The sequence below is a fragment of the Pelecanus crispus genome, chromosome 13 (assembly GCF_030463565.1).
Source record: "Pelecanus crispus isolate bPelCri1 chromosome 13, bPelCri1.pri, whole genome shotgun sequence".
In the NCBI taxonomy this organism is placed as follows: Eukaryota; Metazoa; Chordata; class Aves; order Pelecaniformes; family Pelecanidae; genus Pelecanus; species Pelecanus crispus.
Window position 1 is genome coordinate 13,150,686 of NC_134655.1, and position 24,413 is coordinate 13,175,098.

The 24,413-nt window shown below is 53.6% G+C and overlaps 3 protein-coding genes and 5 non-coding genes across 8 annotated transcripts; all 8 read left to right on the plus strand.

Moving 5' to 3' along the window:
• Nucleotides 1-1,016: 1,016 nt before the first annotated feature.
• Nucleotides 1,017-2,093, plus strand: LOC142594837 (40-kDa huntingtin-associated protein-like). The gene has a single exon (XM_075720758.1). The coding sequence runs from the start codon at nt 1,017-1,019 to the stop codon at nt 2,091-2,093; it is 1,077 nt and encodes a 358-aa protein (XP_075576873.1).
• A 2,766-nt stretch (nt 2,094-4,859) lies between these two features.
• LOC142594846 (tRNA (uracil-5-)-methyltransferase homolog B-like) lies at nt 4,860-11,076 on the plus strand. Its single transcript, XM_075720784.1, has 10 exons — nt 4,860-5,353; nt 6,611-6,665; nt 7,159-7,278; nt 7,695-7,794; nt 8,839-8,909; nt 9,361-9,507; nt 9,647-9,741; nt 10,300-10,514; nt 10,643-10,744; nt 10,925-11,076. The coding sequence occupies exons 1-10, from the start codon at nt 5,055-5,057 to the stop codon at nt 11,074-11,076; spliced, it is 1,356 nt and encodes a 451-aa protein (XP_075576899.1). The 5' UTR covers nt 4,860-5,054.
• Nucleotides 11,077-11,340: 264 nt separating this feature from the next.
• On the plus strand, nt 11,341-22,099 carry DKC1 (dyskerin pseudouridine synthase 1). The gene is made up of 15 exons (XM_075720639.1): nt 11,341-11,367; nt 11,591-11,652; nt 11,969-12,055; nt 12,627-12,718; nt 13,255-13,439; nt 13,955-14,019; nt 14,607-14,733; nt 15,135-15,265; nt 16,294-16,437; nt 16,891-17,011; nt 18,641-18,759; nt 19,901-20,004; nt 20,460-20,526; nt 21,295-21,453; nt 21,973-22,099. The coding sequence occupies exons 1-15, from the start codon at nt 11,352-11,354 to the stop codon at nt 22,039-22,041; spliced, it is 1,548 nt and encodes a 515-aa protein (XP_075576754.1). The 5' UTR covers nt 11,341-11,351; the 3' UTR covers nt 22,042-22,099.
• Nucleotides 14,124-14,381, plus strand: LOC142594863 (small nucleolar RNA SNORD17). Its single transcript, XR_012831616.1, has one exon. It is a non-coding gene; the product is annotated as a small nucleolar RNA SNORD17 (small nucleolar RNA).
• LOC142594866 (small nucleolar RNA SNORD83) lies at nt 14,951-15,026 on the plus strand. The gene has a single exon (XR_012831619.1). It is a non-coding gene; the product is annotated as a small nucleolar RNA SNORD83 (small nucleolar RNA).
• Nucleotides 15,432-15,566, plus strand: LOC142594862 (small nucleolar RNA SNORA36 family). Its single transcript, XR_012831615.1, has one exon. It is a non-coding gene; the product is annotated as a small nucleolar RNA SNORA36 family (small nucleolar RNA).
• On the plus strand, nt 17,270-17,527 carry LOC142594864 (small nucleolar RNA SNORD17). Its single transcript, XR_012831617.1, has one exon. It is a non-coding gene; the product is annotated as a small nucleolar RNA SNORD17 (small nucleolar RNA).
• LOC142594867 (small nucleolar RNA SNORD83) lies at nt 19,078-19,151 on the plus strand. The gene has a single exon (XR_012831620.1). It is a non-coding gene; the product is annotated as a small nucleolar RNA SNORD83 (small nucleolar RNA).
• Nucleotides 22,100-24,413: the final 2,314 nt, after the last annotated feature.

The following is a 24,413-nucleotide window of genomic DNA, read 5'->3' on the forward strand; positions in this document are numbered from 1 at the left end:
TGCAAATAAAGGTCACATTTTCCGATTAGCATTAACAAGAATCAAAGCAGAAACGGTATGTGGTTCGGAAGCCTCAGCACCGCAGCACCAGAGCGTGCGCGCCCTATGCAGCTTGTGTGTGGGAAGTCACATTTTCCCCCCGCGTAAAGCGGAGTCCCTCGACACAGGGGCTAGAAATCCTCACGGCCCCGCACCTGGCCAGCACCCCGCACCCCACTCCGGAGTGGAGGGCCATGCAGGACACACGGTAGCAGCGCAGGTTTCCCTTTTGGGGGAAACAAGAGGGACGATGGCGCAGGTGAGAAGAGATGGGACCCCACGTGCCGCGGGGGGGCTAGCAGGCAGGAGGAAGCAGGAGGCTGGCGACGAAGCAGAGGCAGCCCCCGGGCAGCAGAAGTCCCAGGGCGAAGGGGCTGACGCTCACTCCCCATAGGCAGTGCCCCACACCGTGTCCGTCTCTGACCGGGAAGGCAGCTCCTGCTGCTGCTCCTCCCCGCCCCGAGAGAGAAGGGCTGGGCCAGCTGCTGCTGGGACCCAGGGGCGCCTCTGAGCCCGGCCACCCGCAGCTCGGCAAGTCCCAGGGTCACAGAGCTGGGCGCCGGCCCTGCAGCCCCGGGCGGTGTCTCTCGGGAGTGCGCCCGGAGGGCAGGGCAGGGCAGGGCAGGGCAGGGCAGGGCAGGGCGGGGCGGGGCAGGGCAGGGCGGGGCGGGGCAGGGCGGGGCGGGGCGGGGCGGGGCGGGGCAGGGCAGGGCAGGGCAGGGCAGGGCAGGGCAGGGCAGGGCAGGGCGCGGCGCGGCGCGGCGCGGCGGGGGAGCCCGCGGCGGGGCAGGGCCGGGCCCGCCCGGAGGAGCCTCCCGGGGCGGGGCGAAAGGGGCGGTGCTGACCGCGCCCACCACGTGACCACGCCCTCTTCGCTGTCAGCGCGCTCCCCGCCGCGCCGTCCGCGTGACGCCGGAGCGGGCGCCGATTGGCCAGCGGCACGCGGGGCGGGGCCCGTCAGTTCCGGGCGGCGCGCGATGCTGTCGGCGGCGGGCAGCTCCGGCCCCGGCGGGGCGGGCGGCTCCGGGCCGGGCCTCGGCGGGGACGGGGACTTCCTGTCGCGGTACCGGCTGGTGTCGGCCAAGCTGCGGCGGCGGTTCCTGCGGAAGCCGAACGTGGCGGAGGCGGCGGAGCAGTTCGCGGCGCTGGCGCGGGAGCTGCGCGCCCAGGAGAGCCTGCCCTACGCGGCCTGGTGCCAGCTGGCCGTGGCGCGCTGCGCCCAGAGCCTCTTCCACGGGCCCGCCGAGGCGGCCGCCCTGGCCGAGGCGGCGCGGCTCTTCCTGCGCCAGGAGCGGGACCTGCGGCAGCGCCTGGGGCTGCGCGGCGGCTTCGGCGAGCACGTGGCGGCGGCGCAGAGCTGCGGCGCCTTCGCCGCCCGCCTGCACCTGGAGCGGGGGCAGCCGGCGCTGGCGGCCGGGCTGTGCCTGGAGCTGGCGGCGGCGCTGCGCGACACGGGCCGGCCCGCCCGCGCCGCCGCGCACCTGCAGCGGGCGGCCGAGCTGCTGGCGGCGGCGCGGCTGCCCCTGGAGGCGCTGCGCTGCCTGGCCGAGCGCGCCTCCTGCCTGCTGCTGGGCCGCGACTACGCCGGCGCGCTGGCGGCGCTGACGCGGGCGCAGGCGCTGGCCGGGGCCGGGCTGAGCGGCGGCGGCGGCGGGGGCGGGGGCGCGCCCGGCGGCGCCTTCCTGGACGTGCTGGCGCGCTGCGAGGTGTCGCGGGTGCTGCTGCTGCTGCTGCTGCAGCCGCCGCCCGCCAAGCTGCTGCCCGAGCACGCCCGGACGCTGGAGCAGTACTGCTGGGAGGCGCCGGAGGGCGGCGCGGCGCCGGGGGCCGGGGGCGGCCCCGGGGCGGGCGGCGGGCTGCCGCCGGCGGCGAGCTACCTGCCGGCCGAGCTCTTCTTGCTGCTGCAGTCGGCCGTGCTGGCGTGCCAGGAGAAGGACGCGGAGGCGCTGAAGGCCCTGCAGGCCGAGCTCTGGCCGCTGCTTAGCGCCGAGCAGAACCACCTGCTGCACCTGGTGCTGCAGGAGATGCTCAGCCCCGCCGGGCAGGGGCTCTGAGCGCCGCCGCCGGCACGGGCAGGCCTCGCCGTGCTTCCGCGGGGCGGCAGGGCCGGGCTTGGACTGTTCGCTGAAGCCGCAGCCTGTGTCAGCGTGCCCTCTAGTCCGGCGTTTCTGTTCGCTACCAGTTCTGTAACAGAAGCACGGAGTGACCGATGAGCAAACGTGCTCATCTACTCATTTGTCTTGTGTCGTAGTAAACTACTCGCTGTACGTACTGGAAGTTGTCGTGCTTGAAAAAGTGTAATCCCAAAGCCGAAAGGCCGATTCGAGGCAGAACCAGGCTGTTCCTTAAAGAGCTGGCCGCACTTTGCGGCCAGGAAAACTTGCTAGGAGAATATCACCTGGGGTGCGTGTGCTGCAGGGTTTGCACATCTAGGAATCAGATGTTGCTGGAGTTGCTTTTTTAAGAAAAACCTCAGTAAAATCAGATTCCCCACGGCCACCCCACACACACCCCCAAAACCTCCCCCCAACCATTAGACGCTGCAGGCAACGTGAAGCCATGCGTTTGGCTCTTGTGGCGGACAAAAGGAGTTGGTCGCTGACCTGCAAGTGGTTGCCTGGGGAGCGGTGGTGGTGGCCTGACTACGTTTTCTGTAGAACAGCTGGTAGCCTGGAGAACTGAGGCTGCAAGATGGCAAATCCACTAGAGCTGAGGGTCATTAGGAAGGAAATCAGTGGTGGAGGTGGATGACTTAACTGGAATGGACCGTTTGCTCGGTTCTCTTTGGCTGCTGTTCCGGCCTGCTATTGGGCACTTCTGCCTCTGGCTTTCTGCTCACTGGGACTTTTTCCGGTATTTAGGTAAAGGCGGCTAGCCTTTAGATCAGAAAGGAAAGGAACCCAGTGTCTTTGGTGCACCCAGCTGTTGCCTAGAGGCCTAGCCAAATTTCTGCAGCGTTAAGATGCAATCTCAAGAAGGGGACGCTTTGTTCTGGAAGCCAGAGACGCCCTGGTGGTCCCCAAATAATTGTGCGTGTCACGTAAATAAAGAGCGATTCTAGTACACCCGGCTAATGGTAAACGAAACAAATGCTTGCAGCAAATGCTCCCCAGAGACCCCGCGGGAGGCTGGGGCTTTGTGTGAGAGAGCAATCCCGTTTGCACGCCTGGGAGAGAAGGCAGAGGCAAGAGGTAATTCTGGCACAACAGTGGTATTACATGTGCTTCTGGTTTTAATGCTTGGGTCTAGAGACAGCAGGTTTTTTCAAATGCTTTTCAGGTCCCACAGTTCAATAAGTAGGAACTTGTGGTTTTCCTAGCTGAAAGGCAAACATTCATTCCCGCAATATTTAAGAAGAGTCCACGACCACAAAGCTTTTTTTGCCTAGATAAAATTGGAGTTGATAAATGCTTAATTCACAAGTCAATGTTACTTTATGGTTAAGTTAGCTAAGTTAGCTCTGGATGTGCCATGCCGTGAAGCAAAAATAAAAATCCATGCATCAAAAGTACTTAATGACCCTCTCCTCTTCAATTAAAGCAGATGAAACTGTTACTAGAATATTATGTGGCGGTCATCCAAAAAAAGCAACTGTTCTACCCTAACTTCTTAGAGGCTAGAGCGGTAGCTGTGTGGAGTTAATTCCTGGACGAGGCATGTCTGTAAGATGCCTAGATGATCTGAAATCAGAACACTTAAAAACTGCGTACAGATAACTTTTGGTCACTGTTGAGAACCTTCCTCGAGGCACCGGGTCGGAAGAGTGACCGTAACTACAATAATGGTAATTTGTGCCAGCAAAACCGAGCAGGCGAGCTCTGCTGCGCAGCCTTGTCTGCCAGCAGGACCCTGGGAGAGGCTCTGGGGTCTGAGCGGGGGGTGTCCCGGGGCAGTTTCCTTCTCCCACGGTCCCGGGAGCTACAGGCCCGCTCTTCTGCAGAACTCTCCGAGACACTTAAATCCTGGGACAGGACTGATCGGAGCCTGATCGCACCCGCTGCTGCCGTCTTTGTTTCAGGTGCCTAAATGGGCAGAGGCCATTTGGGGTGAGTTGCGGTGGTACTGACTGATGCCGCCTGGGCGTGCGGGCATCAGCAGGAGCCCCCTCGTCCTGCTCCGCGGGGTGGTCTCGCAGCCTGCGTGGCTGCTGGTGTCCTCCGCAGCATTCCCCGAGGAGAGGTGCTCCTGGGTGCCGGACTGCCGCGGAGCTGCCTGGACATGGCGCAGTTGTGCATGCGCTAAGGGCTGCGGCGTGCGGTGCCGTGACCCCGGGGTGTGCCAGGGCTCCTCACCACGAGCACGAAGCTGGCGTGCTCTGGGCATGGCTCAGTGCCCCGGGGTGGCGAGGGGAGCGGGTCGGGCACCACAACCGCCCTATTGCTGCTGCCGGACCTGGAAAGCGCAGGGCTGGGAGCCTGCAGCAGTGCTGCTGGGGCGCTGCACCAGGAGGTAAGGCAGGGGCCCCTGCGGCACGGTGGGACTCGGCACCGAGCAGAAGTGCCAGTGGGCTGGGGGGAGCTGGCCCTGGCTCCCTGGCAGGGGTCTTGGCTGCCTTGCAGCACGGCAGGGAGCTCCCCGGCCTGGGGAGGTTTCTCAGCTGTAAACACCACACAGGGCAGCGGAAACGCAGCCCGCTGCATCCTGCCACGTGAGACCCGAACGCCCAGGGAGGCAATTGGCAGCGAGCGGAAGGAGCGAGCTTTTCATCATGCGAGATAAGACCTGAGCTATGAAAGCACCGGCAGGGCCCAAGGCAAGCAGGACTGGCAGTGGGCGCCGCTAACTGAGCTCCGGCGCACTGGCTGCCAGAGGCTGGTCACCTGCAGCGGAGGAAAGAAACTCTGCTTTTAGCTGTCTGTTCCCTCCGTGCTTCCTGTGTGGCGCAGGGCAGGCGCGCTCGCTGTGCTGCAAGTGCTGTCTGGCAGCCCTGAGCAAAGTAAAAATGCAGCCACTGGGTCAGACCGGCCGTGGGTGTTTTTAAACTAAGTGGTTTACTTCGTGGAGTGGAGCTGGCCATGAGCATGGTGTTTCTCAACCCACCTCCAGGAGTGCAGCTGACGTGCTGCTTTTTGGGAGGCCGAGGGTGGGCTCGCTGTGCTGCTTGCAGGGGTGCGGCCCCTCTTCCTCCTACCACGGCTCTGTCCAGCGCATTGAGGCTGCTGTGCTGGCAGCTTCGCCCTTCGAATGCTTTCCTGAGCAGCCTGCCTGGTCGGGACCGCAGCCTGCTGACGGAGAAGACGACAGTAGCGAAGTGGAAGAAGAAGAGAAAGGCCAGGGAGGGCTGCAACCTGCCAGGTTCCTCCTGGGAGGAGAGGTATGGCTCTTCCAAAATGACCAAGTGCTCTTCCAAAGCACCAAGCACCTGAAGCGGTGAGAGCAGCGGGTTGGGGGCTTCACCTCCATCCAGCTCTCCCCAGCAGGAACAGAAGAGCCAGGACTCAGCTGGCTTCCCTGGAGCTTGGCCTGGGGACAGGAATAATGGAAAAGACAAACAAAAAGGTCTAAGAGGAAAGGATCAGGAGCAGAGCAGTTGCCGTACAAGCCAAAAAGCAATAGTCCATTTGATTTGCAGTTCTGTGCCTGAAAGTAGTTGGCACGGGGCGCTTTGGAAGTGGCTCCAAAAATCCCAGTAAGCAATAACAGCAGCTTATCCAGCTGTGGGGTGAGGTTCTCTATGGGCTTGGTGAGTCAGTTGTTGATGGATAGTTATGACAGTTTGGGTCATATTATCCACCTCACCCCTTACTCTGTCTTTTTTTTTTTTTTTTTAAAAAAAAAAAAAAATCAGCTTTTCTGTGTTTTGTTCTTGCTTGCCCTGCCTCAGATACAAGTAGTGGCAAGTCCCGAGGTTTATCTCTGAACTGCTGCTACACGGGTGGCTGGGTCAGTGCGAGTGGGCAGCCTGTAACTCCCTGCCTGCTACACACAAACTGTGCATTTCACTGTCGTGGATTTAATCTAGTACAGCATTAGCAAAAAAGATGTAGTAGTGGCTGTAGAGCAGGTAGATGATGCAGGATCCATGATGCATCGAGTGATGAGAGAAGCATCCTGCTCTTTTAGGGGAAAACTCCAGGGAGACAGGACTCAGGCTGTCCTCGCAGCAGCAAGGGATGGCCAAAGCCTCTGATTCAGTGGGAGAAAGCAACAGGGCCCATCTGAAGCTACGACATGATCTCTTCCCCCTCGCCCTTCTCTGCCTGCACTTTGGGTTTTTGTCCCATCTGACCCCAGGAACATTTGCACAGTCATTCCCCTGGCTTTACCAGCCTAGCGTCAGACCTCACCCAGGGCTTACCCAGGACACCCAGGCATCGCTGGTCAATCTTCTGCCAAAGGCTCAGCCTGTCCTCTGGAGAGCTGGTTGTTGTGGTTCCTGGGTCCCTCTTCCAGTCCAAGTATTTGGCACCAGGCAGGTGCCATGAAAAGGGAGTTTGGATGTTCACAGCCAGCTTTGGTGCAGAGCCCATACCAGAACGGTCCTGCCCATGAAGCAGCTGGCAGGGATGTTATGCCATAAGTATCAGGAGGCGAGTAGCTCTGGGCACTGCTGCGATGTTGTGCTTTCCAGGTTAGCGAACGCAGTGACTCCGCTGTGGAGACTTCCCTATCAAGAGCAGCTGCAGGTAAGATGTGCTTACGTGGACTTTTCTCTGTCGTGTTGCCCCAACTGTCCTTCCCATCCCCCTTGAGCAACAGCCCCTAGCATCTTGGTCGCTTAATGCTGTAAACTCTTCAGACACCATTTACTGCTGCTTTAATTCTTCAGTTACTGTGCAGGACAGAACCGGGAGGGTCCCCGTGGGTGGCGTGTGTGATCACCAACAGCACAGAGGATGGGCATGTGCACGGTGATTCTGTCCAGTGCGGGACAGCTGGTTCACTGGGGCTTCAGGTTGGATCAAGCGCTCCAGGCCAGTGCTTGGGGACCACGGACACAGGATTCCTCCCTCTCCCCGTTGCTCCAAGTGGCTGTGGTGATGAGAAAGGCAGAGTTCCTCTAGGGCTATATCCCACTTGCAGTATTCCCTCCTGTTAGCCTTCCCAGAGGTGGGTGATGAAGAGCTGCCCACTGTCGTGTGGTCCTGTGAGAGCTTCTGGCTTAGGGCTCCTCTGCAGGTGAAGTATGAAAGGCAAAGGAAGGTTTTGCAGACACTGGCATCTCGTCTTGAGGAGCTGGGCATAGATGCGCAGAAACCTGGTGGGCTCTGCTGTCCTCTCCGGCCTGTAGTCCCTTCGGTGAGTATCCCGTGGGAACATTCTCCCCCCTGACCCACGAACAGTCTCCCACTTGGCTCCCAAAGAGTCTCATGGTGGGGATTAGTTGGTTGCAGAGAATGTGTTTGTGGCAGTCCTTGCTAGCTTGTGCTTTGCAGTCTGTGATTGCCAGAGTGTGAAACAAGCCCAGTGATTAGGAATCCTTTTTTGTGCCCAAGCCTTCCCTGATAAACCTGTCACCATTCTGTCACAGAGAGCCATTTCTCCTTCCCAAGGGGAAGGACTGGGGGTCTCACGCACAAGCTCCGCTTCTGCATTTTGCACGTTCATGTGTATCTTCCTGTGTTGCCAACAGGACAACCAGGCTGGGTTTTGGCTTTCCTCCGTTACTTTTTCTTTTCATCCAGGGCTTTACTTTTCCTTCTTTCCTCCCTCAGCCCATCATTAATGGCTACCGAAACAAATCTACTTTCTCTGTGAATCGAGGACCGGATGGGAACCCCAAAACCGTGGGGTTGTATGTGGGAACTGGCAGAGGTCAGCGCAGGACAAGGAGCTGGGTAGAAAACTGCTGGTGGGGGCTGGGTTGGGGCAAGGCTCTGCTGTGACAGCCTCCACCTGAGTTAGAAGCCGGAATCCTGGGGGATGCCAACAGAAACACCACCAAGGCTGGGGCAGCAATTTTAAAACTTCAGTTCATTAGCTTCTAAAGAAACACCAGCTTCTAATTTGCTAAATACAGCAGCAAAGACGGCAGCTGTGGTAGCAGCCCCTCCAGGATTTAGCTTTGTTATTCTTAACTATACTGTTCCTGTGGTTTTTTGGTGTGCTCCAGGAGCCTGTGCTGAGCAGGGAGAGCATGGCGGGGTGTGCGTGTCCATAGGCAGCAGAGCGACATTGGAGCGTTTGGCATGCGTGAGACAGTTTGGTTTTGTGCAACAAAGATGTGAGCTGTGTGCTCCTTGCAAGCTGCTCAGTGGTGAACTCGTTCACGCCATTGATACTGGGTTTTGCTTCTAATCATCCGTAGCAAGAGGTGCTGGGGTGGTTGCTGTGTACTTTTCTCATTGAAAAAATAATTCCATGGGTGCATTTTTACCTCTGACAGCAGCTTAGCATTTGAACTGAAGTGGGAATGCTGTCTTCTAGGCAAGCTAAATTGCTTTGCTGCTGTAAGCCCACACCATTATTCTCCAGTTAGGAAACCAGCTTGCTCTGCTCTGGCTCCCTTAGTTTAAGAAGAGTGCAGTGGTTCCTTTGGGAGTTGCTAGAGGACATCTACAAAGCTCCCAGAGCTCCAACCTCTTCATGGAAGTTAGTGACAATAATCTCTGGCAAAGGGAATTCTGGCAGGTCCTGCAGAGGTACCCAGAACATCATAGGATTTAATGGGGCACTTAGATACCAGTTATTTTCTTTTGGGGTTTTTTGGGGTGTTTTTTTTTGGTTTGGTTTTTTTTTTTTTTTGGTACAGTGGGAGAATTCAGGGGAAAGCCCTCTCCACAGTTTATCATGTCAGATGCTACAGTGGTTTACCTGCCCTGACACAAAAGAGTTAAATACCTGTCTGTGTCTCTCCAGCAAGAAATATTGTCTGTGTGAAAGCCAACCACATGGAGAACATACCCCCAAAACACAAACAAGTAGCCCAGGTAAGTAAGTCATGTCTGTCCCTAGACCGTGGAATAGAGGGACTGCCATAACTCTTATTTGGGAGAACGTTGTAATTTTAGTTACGCTGGGTTTTAAAGTCCATTTTCATGTCCTGAGAAGTTTCAGGCCTGACTCTGGTTGGTGGATAAATACGTTTTTAAAACTTGCATGTTAATGTTGCAGCCTCTAAACTGTCCCAGAGAATGAAGCTAATCGAGTGATAATGAATTCTTGCCAACCTATTAAAATACGTAAGAATCACAAACTGACGTTATTAAAATGTCGTGTCTTCCAAGAACTCGGAAAGAGCTTTCATCCAGTGTATTGAAATTGAACAGAAAAAATGGATGATACTGGTGGAAGGGCCACCCGTTTGGGGCGCGCAGGGTTATCCTAAGACCAGGGCAGTCGTCTTCGCTGTCCTGCAAGTGCTGTTCCCCCTCTGCTCAGTGCTATGAGGAGTTCATCCGTCGCTCCCCCCTGGACCCCTGCATCCTCTTCCATGAAGGCGGACACTGGCGGGAGCTTGTGGTACGCACCACCAGCCATGGCCACACCATGGCTATCATCACCTTCCACCCCCAGGAGCTGGACCAGGTGAGTACGCGGAGGACAGGGCCCCTGGCAAGAGGGCACGCAGTATCTGGCTGACCCGAGCTTGCTGGGGGTATTGCTGGGGAGAGGTGTCTAATCAGATTACCCAACTAGCCAGGTTTTCCTTTCTTGCTCTTGACAGGAGGCACTAGCTACTCAGAAAGCATTGCTTAAGGAGTTCTTCACGTGTGGTCCTGGAACAGCCTGTGCCTTGACTTCACTTTATTTCCAAGAAAGGTATATGTCTTGACACAGGGAAAGAGTGGAAACAAAGCCACTTCCTTCTTCTGCCCCCTCTCTGATTCTATGATTCTATGAAATTCAAATTCTACCAGTTCAGGGAGTGCTTGAAGAGAATGACAGAAGTTTGGATTCCCTTGCAGACATGGTTTTAAGATGGCCACATCTTTTGTTTCTCCAGACCTGAAATCCTTGAATACGCTATGGCTCTGCCTCATGGGAGTTATGAGCCTGGGAAACTAAAGGAAAAAAGAAAAAGCTATGGTGACTTTCCCAAGACAGCAAAACACATTAGCAGCAAAACTGGGGGATAGACCCTAGGACTGCTGCCTTCTGCAAAGTCATTTTGATCCTTTTAATGAATTCTAGGCTGTGCAAGTTACAGGTGCCCTACAAAGAATCAAAATGATTTGATCCTGTTGAAAAGCTCACATGAAATAAAAGTTGGTGGGGGGAGAGCCATCCTCCCCTGCACATGAGCACCCCAGGAGTGGAAATGGAAATCGGCTGGCTCTCTGCTGCCTTCCAACAGCTGGGTTTTGTGTGCTCTGCTAGCACCATGACCCGCTGCACCCATGAGCAGTCGCCCTTCCAGCTCCTTCACGGAGAACCGCATATCTTTGAAGAAGTGCTCGGCCTGAAGTTTCGCATCTCTCCGGATGCCTTTTTCCAAGTAAACACGGGTGGAGCAGAAGTTCTGTACCAGGCAGTTGGGGAGCTGTGTCAAGCTGGTGGGGACACCGTCCTCCTCGACATCTGCTGTGGAACGGGTGAGCAGTGGCTGTGTAAGCCTGGGTCCCGGGGCTGGCGCCTTGCATGCCAGAAATGATCCCCACTATCTAAAAGCTTGTGTCTTCAGCATGGATGCACGGAGCATTTTTATATCCCTTGTTTCTAGGCACAATTGGTCTCTCCCTGGCTCACCAGGTGTCCAAGGTTATTGGTATTGAGGTGGTGGAGAAGGCAATAGAGGATGCCAGGTGGAATGCAGCATTGAATGGTGAGTTCAACCTCGCTGTGCCAGAAAGTTTCAAAGTAACTGCTGAAAAATCGGAAGCAGAAGTGAGTGGAGGGATCCTAACAAGGTACCTCCATACAGCAAAGGGTGGTACTTCATGTACACCTAACGTCTGGTGAGACTGACTCTGCTCAGTTCACGTGGTTGCTTTTTGCTTCACAGGAATTTCAAACTGTGAGTTTCACAGTGGAAAGGCAGAGGCCGTGTTACCGCGACTCCTGTCGCCGTGGGAGGATACCAGACCCCTTGTTGCTGTGGTGAACCCATCTCGGGCTGGGCTCCGTGAGAGAACATGCTGTTTATTTTCATCGTGAGAACGCAGCGCTCGGGGCCGGCCGCCTGCAGCCGAGGATGGACGCCCTGCTTCCCGCTGCCCGCGGGCTCCGGGCCCCGCAGCTCCGCGCCAGCCGGCCGCGCACGCGCTGCCGCAGGCAGTGCCGGCCGCCAGGGGGCGGGGCCTGCGGCCGCCGCAGGGGACGCCCGGGCCCGCGCGGCGAGCGGTCACGTGTTGGCGCGGGGCTTGTCGGGAAGGGGCGGCCCTTCCGCTTCCTGCGCGGCGGCGGCGGCGGCAGCACCACGCGGCGCGGCCATGGCGGATGGGGACGGTGCGCGGCGGCGGGACCCTGCGGGGTGGCGCCTCTCCCCGCCGGGCGCGGTGTGCAGAGGCGGGCGGGGGCTCGGAGAGCAGCGGCGTGGCGGCCTCCGCGCGGGGCTGGGGGCCGGCGTGGCGCCACGTGGGGGAGGGTCGGCGGCGGCGCCCTCCCGGGGCTGCTCCGCTGCTGGCGCGGCGGGGCCTGGGCGGGGACGCTGAGCGTGTCGCTTCTGCAGGTTCCAGCGTGAAGAAGCGGCGGAAGAAGGAGAAACGGGTTCTTCACGATGAGGATATAGCGGTGAGTGCGGGGAGGGCTGCCCAGGGCCGGGCTTGGGGTGCCCGGGGGCTTCGCTAGCCCGATGCGCGGTGGGGCGGTCCGTGGGGCCGGGGGGTAGGGCTGGGAGTAGTGGTGCCGGGCAGCGCGCCCAGACGGGCTTCCCTCCCCGCCATCACCGGGGGGAGCGTGGCCGCTGCGCGGGCAGAGGCCGCGGTGCGTGGCGGGCAGCAGAGCCGTCACTTCGGGGGCGGTTCACGGGCCGCGTGGAAGTGGCGGGCGGGAGCGCGGGCCTCTGGGTTTCCCTTCTCTGATCTCGGGTAACTTTGTCTGCCTTCAGGATATTCAGCACACAGAAGAATTTTTCATCAAGCCCGAGTCCCGGATCGCCCAGCTGGACACGTCTCAGTGGCCCTTGCTGCTGAAGGTAGAGTGGGTTGCAGACAACCTCGTGGCCCATCCCTGCTCCTTCTTTTGTCTTCTCCCAGCGCAGGCCCGCGGAGATGTACAGCTCCTTCTCTGCGTAACCCTGCCACTAAGAAACAACATGTGACATTCAAAGCAGAGGCAAACCCTCTGCATGCAGAAATCATTTTATAAAGTTTGTCCAGCAGTACCATTTGCATGCCTGCTTTCTAAGTTTGTTGTCTCCTGTAAAGACCCCACCAGATTTTTTGAGCTATTTATTTCGGTCTGTCTGTGGTCTGTATAGACTTCTGAGTTGCTTGTGCTGAGTTTCTGGGGCACACTGGATTTACCCTGCATTGTAAAGATTGTTATTCTGCTGCTTTTCCATCTCTTTCAGTGCAGGACTTCTGTTTCTTTCTCTTTCTGTAAAACATTTTTGTGGTTTCATTGTCGGGTCATTTTTATTTTGGAAGAGGCTCTTTCACTTAAATACACAAATCAGACATAACTGGGGAGATGTATTGGGGCACAGTAATGCTGAAACCAAGGTGAGCTCAAGAACACTTGTAACTTTTGCTTGGATTTTGTAGAACTTCGACAAGTTAAATGTGATGACAGCACACTACACACCTCTTTCTTCCGGTGCTAATCCTCTGAAGAGAGAGATTTCTGACTATGTTAGGTGAGTGCAATAAGGGCCAAAGTGGTTTATTTTTCTTTCACAGTTAATATCTTCAAAACATTTTCTGTTCTGCATTCCCCTTGTACCTTTCTGCTTGACTCGGTTACTTGCTGCTAACCAGTAAATGTCTAAATAGGACCTGCTGGTCACTTCCTGTAAAGTTGGCTTTGTTCTGGGATTATGGCTGGTCTGTGGACGGACATGCAAATGCCTGAGGAAATTCTCTGGGGTCTTATGGAAAGTTCTTTGGCCTGCTAGGCTTTGAGACTACTTGGAGTTTGTAGCGTTTGGTTTAAGTGCAGAGTAGCGATGAGCAGTCTGGGGAGAAGAGAATTCTTTGACTGTGGAATATATCACCTGCTGTGCGTAGAGCAGCTTGATGTGTGCTCACTGAGAGCAGCTATGAGGCTCATCACTTATTTGGCTGCATAGAAATACATTTATTTGCAGCCATGACAAATATTGTCAAAGTTTTTGCACTCTTGCTGTGTTTTCCCTGATGCTTAGCTCCTGCTCTCTGTCATTGTGCACTATAGGTCTGGCTTTATTAACCTCGACAAACCTTCCAATCCATCTTCCCACGAGGTGGTTGCGTGGATCCGACGCATCCTTCGAGTAGAGAAGACTGGACACAGTGGCACTCTGGATCCTAAGGTGACTGGGTGCCTCATTGTGTGCATTGAGAGGGCAACACGACTGGTCAAATCTCAGCAGAGCGCAGGTATGTTTACTGCCCAGGACCATTTGCAGTCTAAGTAACTGGGGAGGTGTGGAGTTCTTTTGGAGACAAAATGGAGATTTCCAGTCTTTGAAAGGGCTGCCCTTGGTCTTCAGTGCCTTGAGCTTAAGAGTTGCTTATCCTTCTCACTCCAAGCCAGTGACGGTGCATCCATGCTGTCACAAGTTTTGGGTTTTTTTTTTGATTGCTTCTCTGGGGCTTGTGCTGTTTTAAGTCAGTGAAAACACTTCTGACAGACTGGTTTCACATACTAACTGAACTTACGGCCTCAGCCTCTACCAGTCCAGTGAAATAAAACTTAGTGAAGAAATAAATGTAGCTTAGATTTATTTTGTTGGAAGAATAACCAACTCCATAATAAACTGTGTGCACTTCCTGGGAGAGGTGGTTGTGAAAATTTCAGGGCTCTGTGGGTGTGTGGCTGTGAAGCAGTGTGGACCTTGAGGTCAACATTAAATGCAAGTGGCCACTCCTGACTGCTCTTGTCGTTCTTTCAGGCAAAGAGTATGTGGGAATTGTTCGGCTGCACAATGCAATTGAAAGTGAGGCTCAGCTTGCCAGGGTAAGTCTCGGCATGCTCTTAGCCATGCCGGCACTTTACATGCAAAGTGTTCAGCATCGGTGGGAGATGAGAGGGTAGGAGTGGAGCTCAGGTGCACTCTGTGTGTGAGGTGATGACAAAGTTTATCCATTCTCTGAGTGCAGTGGCGCTGCCCTCCTGCAGCACCCTGATTCCTGTTCTAGGGTCTGGGTGCTGTGCAGCCTCCAGAGACCCTCCAGTCCAGTCTGCCAGTGTCCTACTGGGGGCTGCTGTGGTGTGTGGCTGGCTGGCTGCCTGCAGGAGTGAAGTGGTGCTGGCAGGGGGTTGGAGCCCCTCTCTGGGGGGCTCCATCCTCACTGAGATGAGGGATGATGTCTGATCACATGCTGCCACCTGACAAAAAAGCCCAGCTGTGCTCACTGGCAGCTGGGGTAGCATTTTGACCGCATCACTGGTTCAGATCGGCTTTATTAAATATGACATCACCAAATTATGATGAACCTTGTGGTTTCTCACTCATGGAAGTGGTTGTAGTTGCTGGAAACCCCAAGGTGCTCCTGTGTTAGGGCACAGGTGTGAGCTGTTACTTCTTTTGCTTCTACCCTCAGGCAATAGAAACGCTGACAGGCGCGCTGTTTCAGCGACCACCCCTCATTGCTGCTGTCAAACGACAACTGAGAGTCAGAACCATCTATGAGAGCAAACTGGTGGAGTATGATCCTGAGAGAAGACTAGGTAAAACAGGGCTTTCCTGCCTTCCTATTAAGCTGACAGCTGATAAAATTTCCTGTGAAATGGGCTGCTTCCTGTTCTTAGCAGATGTCTCAAGACATAAATCCTCACCACCAGTCTCTTCGCCACCATCAAGCAGTAACTTCTTCGCACATTACTGTGGTGTGCTGAGAAGCAAATCCCATCTATTTTTTTGTACTGCTGCATTCTTCATTGAAGAGCCAAATGATGTCAATTAGATGGCATTAGCACTCAGTGCAAAGATGACCTTCATCTATCACCCCAGGCTGATGGCTCTGTGAAGGGTTAGACGTACCACTTCTCTCGGAGGGAGCTTCTGGATGTGGTTTGCTTCTAGATATGTATTTAAATACTGTTCTGTCCTGTCCTGCCCTGCGTTTCAGGTATCTTCTGGGTGAGCTGTGAAGCAGGCACATATATCCGAACACTCTGTGTTCACCTTGGTTTGCTGCTTGGTGTGGGGGGCCAGATGCAAGAGCTTCGCAGAGTGCGCTCAGGCATCCTGGGAGAGAAGGTAGAGTAGCTCTGACTATAACCAGTAAATTTGAAATTGTCAGAATTGCAAGAGTTCCTTGGAACTGTGTTAGTTTTACAGTGTTAAAGAAGGTATAGGTGGGCGGCTGGGAGGAGTTTTGTGAATAGCCCCAAAAACATGGGAGCTCTTGCCGTAGATGGTCTGTAACCAAAGTGTTGAGTTCAGTTCAGGGTGTTGTCCCTGTTCTGGTAATTAAGCTTTGGGACAGTGAGTGACTGGGAAGTGCGCCATGGTGACTGAAAGTTTGTTTTATGCCACCTGTGTTTCTCAGCCTACAAACCACACATGTGCCATGAGTTCAGGCATGTGGGCTGTCTGCTTAGCAATCTGTGACCGCTTGGTGTCAGGGCACAACGCAGGGAACATGCTTCATCGAAACGAGCCTGGGAGATGCAGTCTTGTGTGATCTTGAACACTTGTACAGTCTCTTCAGTCTGGTCATACCTGGATCCTGCTGCTAGTCCAAACTCCAGAACTAATTTCTTTCCTTGCCAAAGCAGGAGTATTGGAGTGCAAGTGCTTCCCCACCCATCTGTGCTCTTACCACATCTGTAATCACTGGCAGTCATTTCTGAATTCCAGGTGTTTGGGTGCTCACAGCTGCTTCAGGAATTTATTCCACGTTCATTCATTCCATACTCATTCCTTGAAGAGCTGGTTAATTTAGACTTCTACTCACTAATCTTTGTCTAGAAGTTCCAGGTATTTGTTTAAGTTTGGTTGTATTTCAAAGTTACATGTGGGTAGACCACATGAAACCACACTAGATCCAAGTGCTGTCTGAGATTAGGAAGGCTGAAGTCTGGTAGCAGAAGTCAGGCTGACCTCAAGCTGTTGATGGAAAGTATTCTTGCCTCTTTTAGGTTATTTTTTTGATGCTTCTGAGTTGGGCATCTGTTTTTCACACCCTTTCAGCACACTATTTGCTATTGGACTTCAGCTGTTTTCTTGTGTGTGTTTCAAGTTGGCGGCTGGTAGGAGAGTTTAGAGGGGTTGTGTGTTTGCAGGACAACATGGTGACTATGCATGATGTACTGGATGCACAGTGGCAGTATGACAACAACAAGGATGACAGCTACCTGCGAAGAGTTATCCTGCCGTTGGAGAAACTGCTGACTTCACACAAGCGGCTAGTCATGAAAGACAGTGCGGTGAGTTCCTGAGATAGTGTCAATTGACAGGCAGAGACTGCAAAGTGTCCTCCTAACTTGTACAGCTAATATCATAAATGGGGGATTAGGATCCACGTGGTGTCCAGTGCTGTCCTGATTGTGAGCTGTGTAGGACCTAGTACAGGCCACTGCCAGATCAGCAATGGGATGCAGAAGCTGAGAAGTGAGTGGCAGAGAGCTGCTCTTCTCACTTCAAAAGCATGCTGATGGTTATAAGAGATCTGCCTCACATGTTGTTTGCTGTGATAGGTGCTGTGCTTTGCCTGCTTCTTCCAAAGCTCCCAAGTTTTATATAGTGGACAATAAGAAATAGATACATAGGGATGTTGTTGGGACAGTAATGGCAATGGGAAGCTAAAATACTAGAGGCACTTCTTACCTCGTTTTTATTCTCTAATAGCTTATAAGCTCTCCTGTTCCCTACATTTTCAGGTTAATGCCATTTGCTATGGAGCCAAGATCATGCTGCCTGGTGTCCTGAGGTATGAGGATGGTATTGAGCTTAATCAGGAGATTGTTGTCATCACCACAAAAGGAGAAGCTATCTGCCTAGGTATGAAACTTGTTGTTCTTCTTGTGCCCAGCTAACTGCAGAAATAACAGACTGCATTCCACTGAATGCACAACAAATGAGTCCCCATGCGCAAAAGCTTTAAATAGTGCTTTCTGATGGGGACTGTGGGTTAGTATGGACCAAGGCAGCTGGTGTTGGGCAGGATGTTAAGAAACAGCGCCTGCATCAGTCCTTGGCAAGTTGTGAAGAGTTCCTCAGCCTGGTTTCAGCTGCGTGATGCTCAGGTGCGCTCTGTGTGTGAGGTGATGACAAAGTTTATCCATTCTCTGAGTGCAGTGGCGCTGCCCTCCTGCAGCACCCTGATTCCTGTTCTAGGGTCTGGGTGCTGTGCAGCCTCCAGAGACCCTCCAGTCCAGTCTGCCAGTGTCCTACTGGGGGCTGCTGTGGTGTGTGGCTGGCTGGCTGCCTGCAGGAGTGAAGTGGTGCTGGCAGGGGGTTGGAGCCCCTCTCTGGGGGGCTCCATCCTCACTGAGATGAGGGATGATGTCTGATCACATGCTGCCACCTGGCACATCGCGCTTTCTGGTCTCTTCTCCCAAGTAACAAGCAATAGGATGAGAGGAAATGGGCTCAAGCTGCGCCAGGGGAGGTTTAGGTTGGATATTAGGAAAAATTTTTTCACGGAAAGGGTAGTCAAGCATTGGAGCAGGCTGCCCAGAGAGGTGGTGGAGTCACCATCCCTGGAAGCGTTCAAAAAATGGGTAGATGTAGCACTTCAGGACATGGTTTAGTCTAGTCTACCCTTAATTGGTTTAGTGTGGACTTGGTAATGTTAGATTAATGGTTGGACTGGATGATCTTAAAGGTCTTTTCCAACCTAAACGATTCTATGATTCTATGATTCTGAGCAGATCAGTGTAAAAGGATTTGAGCAACTACCAGCTTCTGTGAAGTGACTCGAAAGGGTGCTTTGTTCTAATCAGGGTCTTCAAAGAAGCTGTGTAGGTGGCAGATGCTGACATACTGTACAGATGGTCTGTCATGGTGCTCAGTGCTGCACGGTCTCATGCTCTGTCCAGACCCATGGGACTGTGGGGCCTTGGAGGTGTAACAGAGCCAAGCCATTCCACCCTGTTGTTTGTACTGCTTGCACTCTGGTCATCTTGGGGACCTGGTGAGAAAAGCATAATTTATTCGTAGGATTAGTCTCCTCTAGTTTGGCTCTGCAAGGTTTTGGGAGTTGACAAAGGAGCAGCACTGCTCCTTTCTTTAGTGGTGTGGTTCCCTGAGCTGTGTGGAAGTGCTCCAGCAGCTGCTCACAGAGCTCTTTCCCATCCAGTGGTGGTGTTGGTGGAGCTTGGGGAAGTGGTTGGTCTTACTGTGTTCACTGATCCAGAACTGGTCTTTTGCTGTAAGCCGGAGAGGCCTGTGCTTATGGTGTGGTTAAACCATGACTGACACACTTGCAGCCTTTCAGCAGGGCAGCTCTCTGAAGCATTAGTCTAGAACTTACCTCCAGGGAGGTTTTGGGGTGAAATGGCACTGGTGGGGGTTGTTGCTCCTCTTTATGCTGACAGAGGAAGAACAGGCTGAATGCAGCAGGTTCCTGCGTTGCTGTTGCAGTTCTGCTGTTAAAAGAGTTAATGAACTCTCTACCTGCTTCTGCAGCCATTGCCTTGATGACCACAGCAGTCATTTCTACCTGCGACCATGGCGTTGTGGCGAAGATTAAGAGAGTGATCATGGAGAGAGACACGTATCCCCGCAAATGGGGTCTCGGTCCCAAGGTGAGCATTGTGGGGGTGCAGTCAGTCCCAGGGTGGCAGTGGGAGCCCAGCTGTTGGGATGTGGGTCTCAGGGCCCCTCAGGCAGAGCTGTGCCCGTGTCTTCTCCAGGGCCTCAGTGTAATTCTGCTGTGCTCTCCTGGAGCCACGATGGTGGCACTTCCCAGTGCCAGGGCCGTGCCAGCCCAGTGCTGGTGGGAGCGAGGCTTTCCCTGCCAGTGGAACCTGGGCACCTCTACCCAAGGCCCATCTGGGGCTGCTGCTGGTGCTCAGGCTTGGACTTCTGAGGTCTGTACAGCACCAACTCTCCTCTGTTAAAGAGCCAAATGATGTGAAGTAGATAGCAGTAGCACTCTGCAAAGATGACCTTCATCTATCACCCCATACTGATGGCTCTGGAGGGGCTGGGGAAAGAGTTGCTTTTCCTTCTGGTGCAACTGCAACAGTGCCAAAACGCAAACTGTCTTGTGAGACACTAAATTGTGCCTGAAGGACAGGAGCAGTGGGAACACCTGTTGTTGTGTTCCTTTCCTGTCTCAAGCATGTTGTAGACATGGAAACTCAGCAGGCGAGCAATGCTAGCTTAACTGCAGCCAGACTGGTGTGTTGCTGTGGTGAGTGATACAGCTTGGACTTAAAACTCAGTGCCAAACTGCTGTGGCTTATTCCATTCCTGTGGTTCAAGTGAAGTGTAGAAAGCTGTGTGGATGTGTGCACATCTGTCTCGCAGCAAATGTGAGGTAATGCAGGCCAGTTCAAGCATCTTGGAGTCTTCAGCTGCAAATGCAAGGCTTTGCTAGAGTGGTTCAGCTGAAATGTGGCGGGTCATTGCTGGAGAAACCCAGTCAAAGATCTGAGCTCCATCATGTGCAGAGTCATCTTATTCTGCTGCTGTTACTTCCCCCACAAATTAGCCCTTATTTACTGATGAAGATGCCTCCTGTCTGAGATTTGTAGGCTGCTGTGCAGGGGATGTTTTGTGTGATTTGTTAGAAGGTCCTTGAAGAAGTGTTAAATTAGTAATGCTGTAGTTGTTGGCTTGGCTTATTCCTTGATTACCTCCTCTTAGGCTGAGTGACTGAAGCCCCAGGGAGGATTTCTCCTCCCTGTAGCTGCAGTCTGACTTGTTGCATGTTGCTCTCAGGCCAGTCAAAAGAAGATGATGATCCAGAAGGGTCTTCTGGACAAGCATGGAAAGCCCAACGAGAGCACACCAGATTCCTGGAAGAAGGAGTATGTGGATTACAGGTGGGTACAGGGTGTGTGACTCCCGCATGGTGGGCAGAGGGGAGCCCTGTGCAGCAAGGGCTGGGCTGGATGCTGCTGTTTGTGCTTGGAGCATGTTAGACCTGGCCTGAGACTATTGCCTGTCCAGACCTGTGGGGTGCAGTGGCATTTCTTGCAGTCCCAGGGAACATGCTGCTAGTGGGCAGTGCTGGAGGGAAGGGCCCTGAGCAGATGGTTATCCCTTTCTAGCCTGTACTTGTGGTTTTAGAGGGAGTCAGTCTGCTAAATTAAACGGGGGAAGCCTTGCTGTCACCCAGCCCAGCTGGCCCTGGTGCAGGCTGCAAGTCTTCCCCACACCAGCCTCCCCATCCAGTGCCTGGTGCGGGTTACCGGAGCCCCTGCGACGGGGACAGGGCTTTGTACTTTGTAGCACGACGCAGCGGCTGTCCTGCTCAGCCTGGGATCTTCTCTTTCAGGGATGCTTCCAAGAAAGAGGCAGCTGCCATTCCCCGAGCTGCTTCGGAGCTGGAGAGGGCTCCAAAAGTGAGTATCATTAGTGCTCTCTGGCCGTAAGGTTGTTTGGGCCCTGATGAAGAGTGGATACCCGCCTGTTCCTTTAGGCAGTTGATATCAGGTGCTGGATTGTGTGCTGCTTTGGTTGGTTGTTTTAGAGGGGAAGGTGTTTCATATTTTGGGAACCTAGTGCCCCAACATGTGTTGTGGTTGCGTGGCCCATGAGCTAGCTGTAGGGTAACCTGTTTAGGGCCTTACCCCTGGGTGTTTGTCTCTGGGATGTTGTACTTTGGGTGCAAGTCCTGTAGCACAGTATAAGAATGAGGAGCTCTGACTTGTGGTGTACAAGCTGCAGCGTCCAAGGAAATATGTTGTACGGAGCCCCAATGGAGGTTTGTTGTGCCAGAGAACCTTTCTGGACACTACAGACAGTTGCAGAAATGTCCATGCAAGAGTTGCATCTAAAGTTCCGTAAGTCAGAGCTTGTGCTGTGATCTAAGGATCTAAGTCAGGGCTTGTGCATGCACTTGGAAAGGTGCAGCAGTGTTTCAAACTCTGGAGCATTTGGGGTACAGGAAATACTGAGAAATATGGTGTGCAGTTCTGGCAGAAGCAAATCCTAGACAGTGTATGCTGGAGGGGACCACTGGCAGTCTGTAGCTCACAGTCAACGCTTAAAGCATTGTTAATTGCGGTGATTGATTGAATCCAGCAAAATACTTGCAATGGGCTTGCAATGGTTTTCCCATCACTTGAGCTCCTTTGGAAGATGGCGTGTCTGACGTGTTCCCCTAACAGAGGAAGCGAGAGTCAGAGAGTGAAAGTGAGGAGGCTGTGACCCCACCATCCCCTGCAACCTCACCACCAGAGGAGCTGAGCAAGAAGCAAAAGAAAAAGAAGAAGAAAGAGAAGAAGGCCAAAGAGGCAGCTGAGAGTGCAGGAGAGCAAATAGAAGTGGTATGTAACTGGGTACTGCCTTGGTATAGTCCAAGCATGGGAGAGATTGCTGTCTCTCCCTGGTACCTCCAGGATAAACTCATAAGCATCCTGCTGTGCATGTCCCCAAAGTGCCAGGCTCCCCACAGGCAGAGAAAGATGTCTATATGGGTGCATTTGTAAACTGAACTGGTTGAGGGTGGTGGGAGATTGGGCAGGTGAACCTTGTGGGGGTGGGTCTGCAGTGGGGCAGGGATGGGGTGAGCAGTCATCTGTGCCCCATGGCAGTCGGTGGGTACATGTTCCTGGCCAGGCCACCTCTGTGCTCTGGTGCCCTGTAACAGGCCCCGGTGGGAGGATGGTGTCTGGCATGGTGCTGGCATTCAGTCAGTGTGCTTGAGTGCTTGTATGGTGGTGAGGGAGGATTGCAGCCATGGGGAGCCTGCACTGCATCTGGAGTGAGGCATTTCCTCCTGAAATGAGCAGTGGGGCATTCCTTTTTGATTCCTTCCTGACCTCTTCAACCCAACCTCTTCATAGACCAGTGACACCAGCACGAAGAAGAAGAAGAAGAAGAAACAAAAGGAGGTAGAAGAGAGCTCAGAGTAAGCGACTGGATCTGTCCAAAGCAGGCAACATCATCGGTAGGGAGGGAGGAGTCTGAGGCCTTGAGAAAAAGAGGACTGGCTTTGCGGCAGACAGGCCAGCAAGTTCCAAGTTCCTTTTCTGCTGTGTATACGAGTGAGTGGGTGTGTTTGCCCAGGATACGCCCTGCTGAGGTACCCCTCCTCATCCTGTTTTAAGGGTTGCCAGAGGAGTGGGGTGCCTGACTGCCCCTGCACTGGATTGCTTTCTAAAGCTGAACGCTGTGATGCCAATAGAAGTGGTATCTTCAGGGAAGCTGTAGCTCCTGGCTCTTACTTGGTGTCTTTTTTTTCACCTTGAGAGGGAGGAATAACGTTTCTCCCTCTTCTTGTCCTGCCTCTTTCTTGCTTTTCTTCCAAGGTTAGAGCTGTTACCTGACAGTCGCAGAATGCATTGGCGTCTGGAGGACTGGCTTTGTCACAGGCCATTTGAATGGGTTTGGATGGGGACAGTCAAATTGGTTATTTGAAGGGCTCTGGTTTGTTTTAACCTGGCCATATGCTTGGCTTGATCCTCAGCTAGGTGAGATCAAATAGTCCACCCAGATATTCTTCAGTACTTTTTTTTAACTTTATCATAAAAGGATTAGAACATTAAATTCCTGCTTTTCGCTTTATAGTGTGGGGACCTGCTTGTTAGCTGTCAGCTGATTGCCAGACCCAGTGCCCCAACCTTGTCAGCATGTACCTCTTGCTGGCTCTTTGCTCTTCTCTACCCAGTTGTTGGAATGGGACCACAGCGCTTTCAGTTGCCTTCCCCGGTTTTGGTATCTAATATGCTCTGAAGGCTAGAAGCGGGGATGCTGCTGGGTGCAGAAGCAAAGTGACCAGAGGGTGGCTGGTCAGTATGCTTTTTTAAAGGGCTTTTGGGAGTGGAGTCCTTGTGAGGAAAAGCTTGGCCAGAGGCAGTTCTGCAAGGGGCATCAGGTGTGGGGCTTGAGCAGTTTCAGAAAGACTTGTCCTAATTTCCTTATCTGGGATGGCTTGCTGGGGGTGGGAGGTCTCTCCTCTGTCACAGGGGTCATGCTGAGCCAGGATTTTAGCCCCTTTTAACAGGGAAGGATTCAGGCTGCTTTGTTCTGAGCTTCATCCCTGCAGAGATTCTGTAACATTTGTCTTGGCATCATGCATTGCTTTTGTCTCGTGTCTGACTTTTCTCCCCTCCAATGCTAGAGATACATACAGGCAGTGGGGCCAGCAGCTGGTGGCTGTCAGAACCTGAGCAGAAGAAAAAGTCCCATTTTTATTTACTCTTTTTTACATAAAAATAAAAGCCCTATTTTTGAACGGGTGATTTTCTTGCTCATCTGGCTCCTATTAAGAGGTCAGTGGTCTGTTCATGGGAAGGGGAGGCAGCTTAATGTGTGTGTGTGCTGCAGCTGGGCAGGTAAACAGCTGCCCCTTCTGCCCAGCCTTTGTGCTGCTCTCCTGAAGAAGCTGCTGGTGCAGAGAAGTGGTCATGTTGATGTGGACCATCACTAGAGGGGCCTTTGTTGCTGGTCAGGACTTCACTGGTGCTTAGGGGCCACCCTACGCTTCTGTAAAACCCACTGGGTCGTGTGCCTGCAAGCTTGAGTGTTCTCTTTCCTCCTTTGCCTGTGCTGGAGTGAGCTGCTAGAGAGGTCTGATGGTGGCTGGAGGGACTATTTGGTCCTGGCTTGCCTAACTGTCAGTGCATTAGGGTCAGGGAGGTGGGAACAGGCTTCCAGCTGTGAGCAAGTGCTCAGCCTAAGAGGTAAAACACCAGTCACAGCAGTGTTTCAGCATGTTTATTGCTGCTCATTGTTTCCCTGCAGTGGATCAGAACGCAGGTCCCTATTGCACATCAACAGATTTTATTTTTGGCATCCTTAAAAATTTGCGCAAGACTTCTTAACCCCCTTCCTCTTTCCCCTAGCTGACTGCTGAACACACAAATGAGATTTTCACCTAAATGATGGCTATGGTTTGCCCAGGAGCCATGGAGATGCTTCCTGGACATGGTCATGGTGGGGCTTGTGCATCAGTACACTCCTGCAGAAGGAACCCCTTTGTGTGCATGGCTTTTATGTTTGCATACAGTGTACAAGACACGCTAGACTCTGGAAAGCATGCCTGGATGATCTTTGTAGAGACACCGTTTCTGCTGTGTGTAACAGATAATACTTGTGGCTGGATCTAATTTATCCACTGAACTGTCCCTCTGGGGTTTGGTCTGTGGGACTTCCTCAGCTGCTGCTGAGTTTCTCCAGCCAGATGGTAACAATCCAAGCTGCACGGTGAGAATTTAAATGCAGTGAATTTTTACAACCACAGTTGCACAGGGTGAATCGGAAAACTCCAGCCTCAGAACGTGGG

Bases quoted from the DNA above. Each gene is read 5' to 3' on its own strand.
- LOC142594837 (XM_075720758.1), top strand. From the start codon at position 1,017: ATGCTGTCGGCGGCGGGCAGCTCCGGCCCCGGCGGGGCGGGCGGCTCC.
- LOC142594846 (XM_075720784.1), top strand. From the start codon at position 5,055: ATGAGCATGGTGTTTCTCAACCCACCTCCAGGAGTGCAGCTGACGTGC. The intron at 6,666-7,158 runs GTAAGATGTGCT...GCTCCTCTGCAG, and splicing joins CCTATCAAGAGCAGCTGCAG to GTGAAGTATGAAAGGCAAAG. The intron at 10,745-10,924 runs GTGAGTTCAACC...TTTGCTTCACAG, and splicing joins GTGGAATGCAGCATTGAATG to GAATTTCAAACTGTGAGTTT.
- DKC1 (XM_075720639.1), top strand. The intron at 12,056-12,626 runs GTAGAGTGGGTT...TGGATTTTGTAG, and splicing joins AGTGGCCCTTGCTGCTGAAG to AACTTCGACAAGTTAAATGT. The intron at 20,527-21,294 runs GTGAGTATCATT...TTCCCCTAACAG, and splicing joins AGCTGGAGAGGGCTCCAAAA to AGGAAGCGAGAGTCAGAGAG.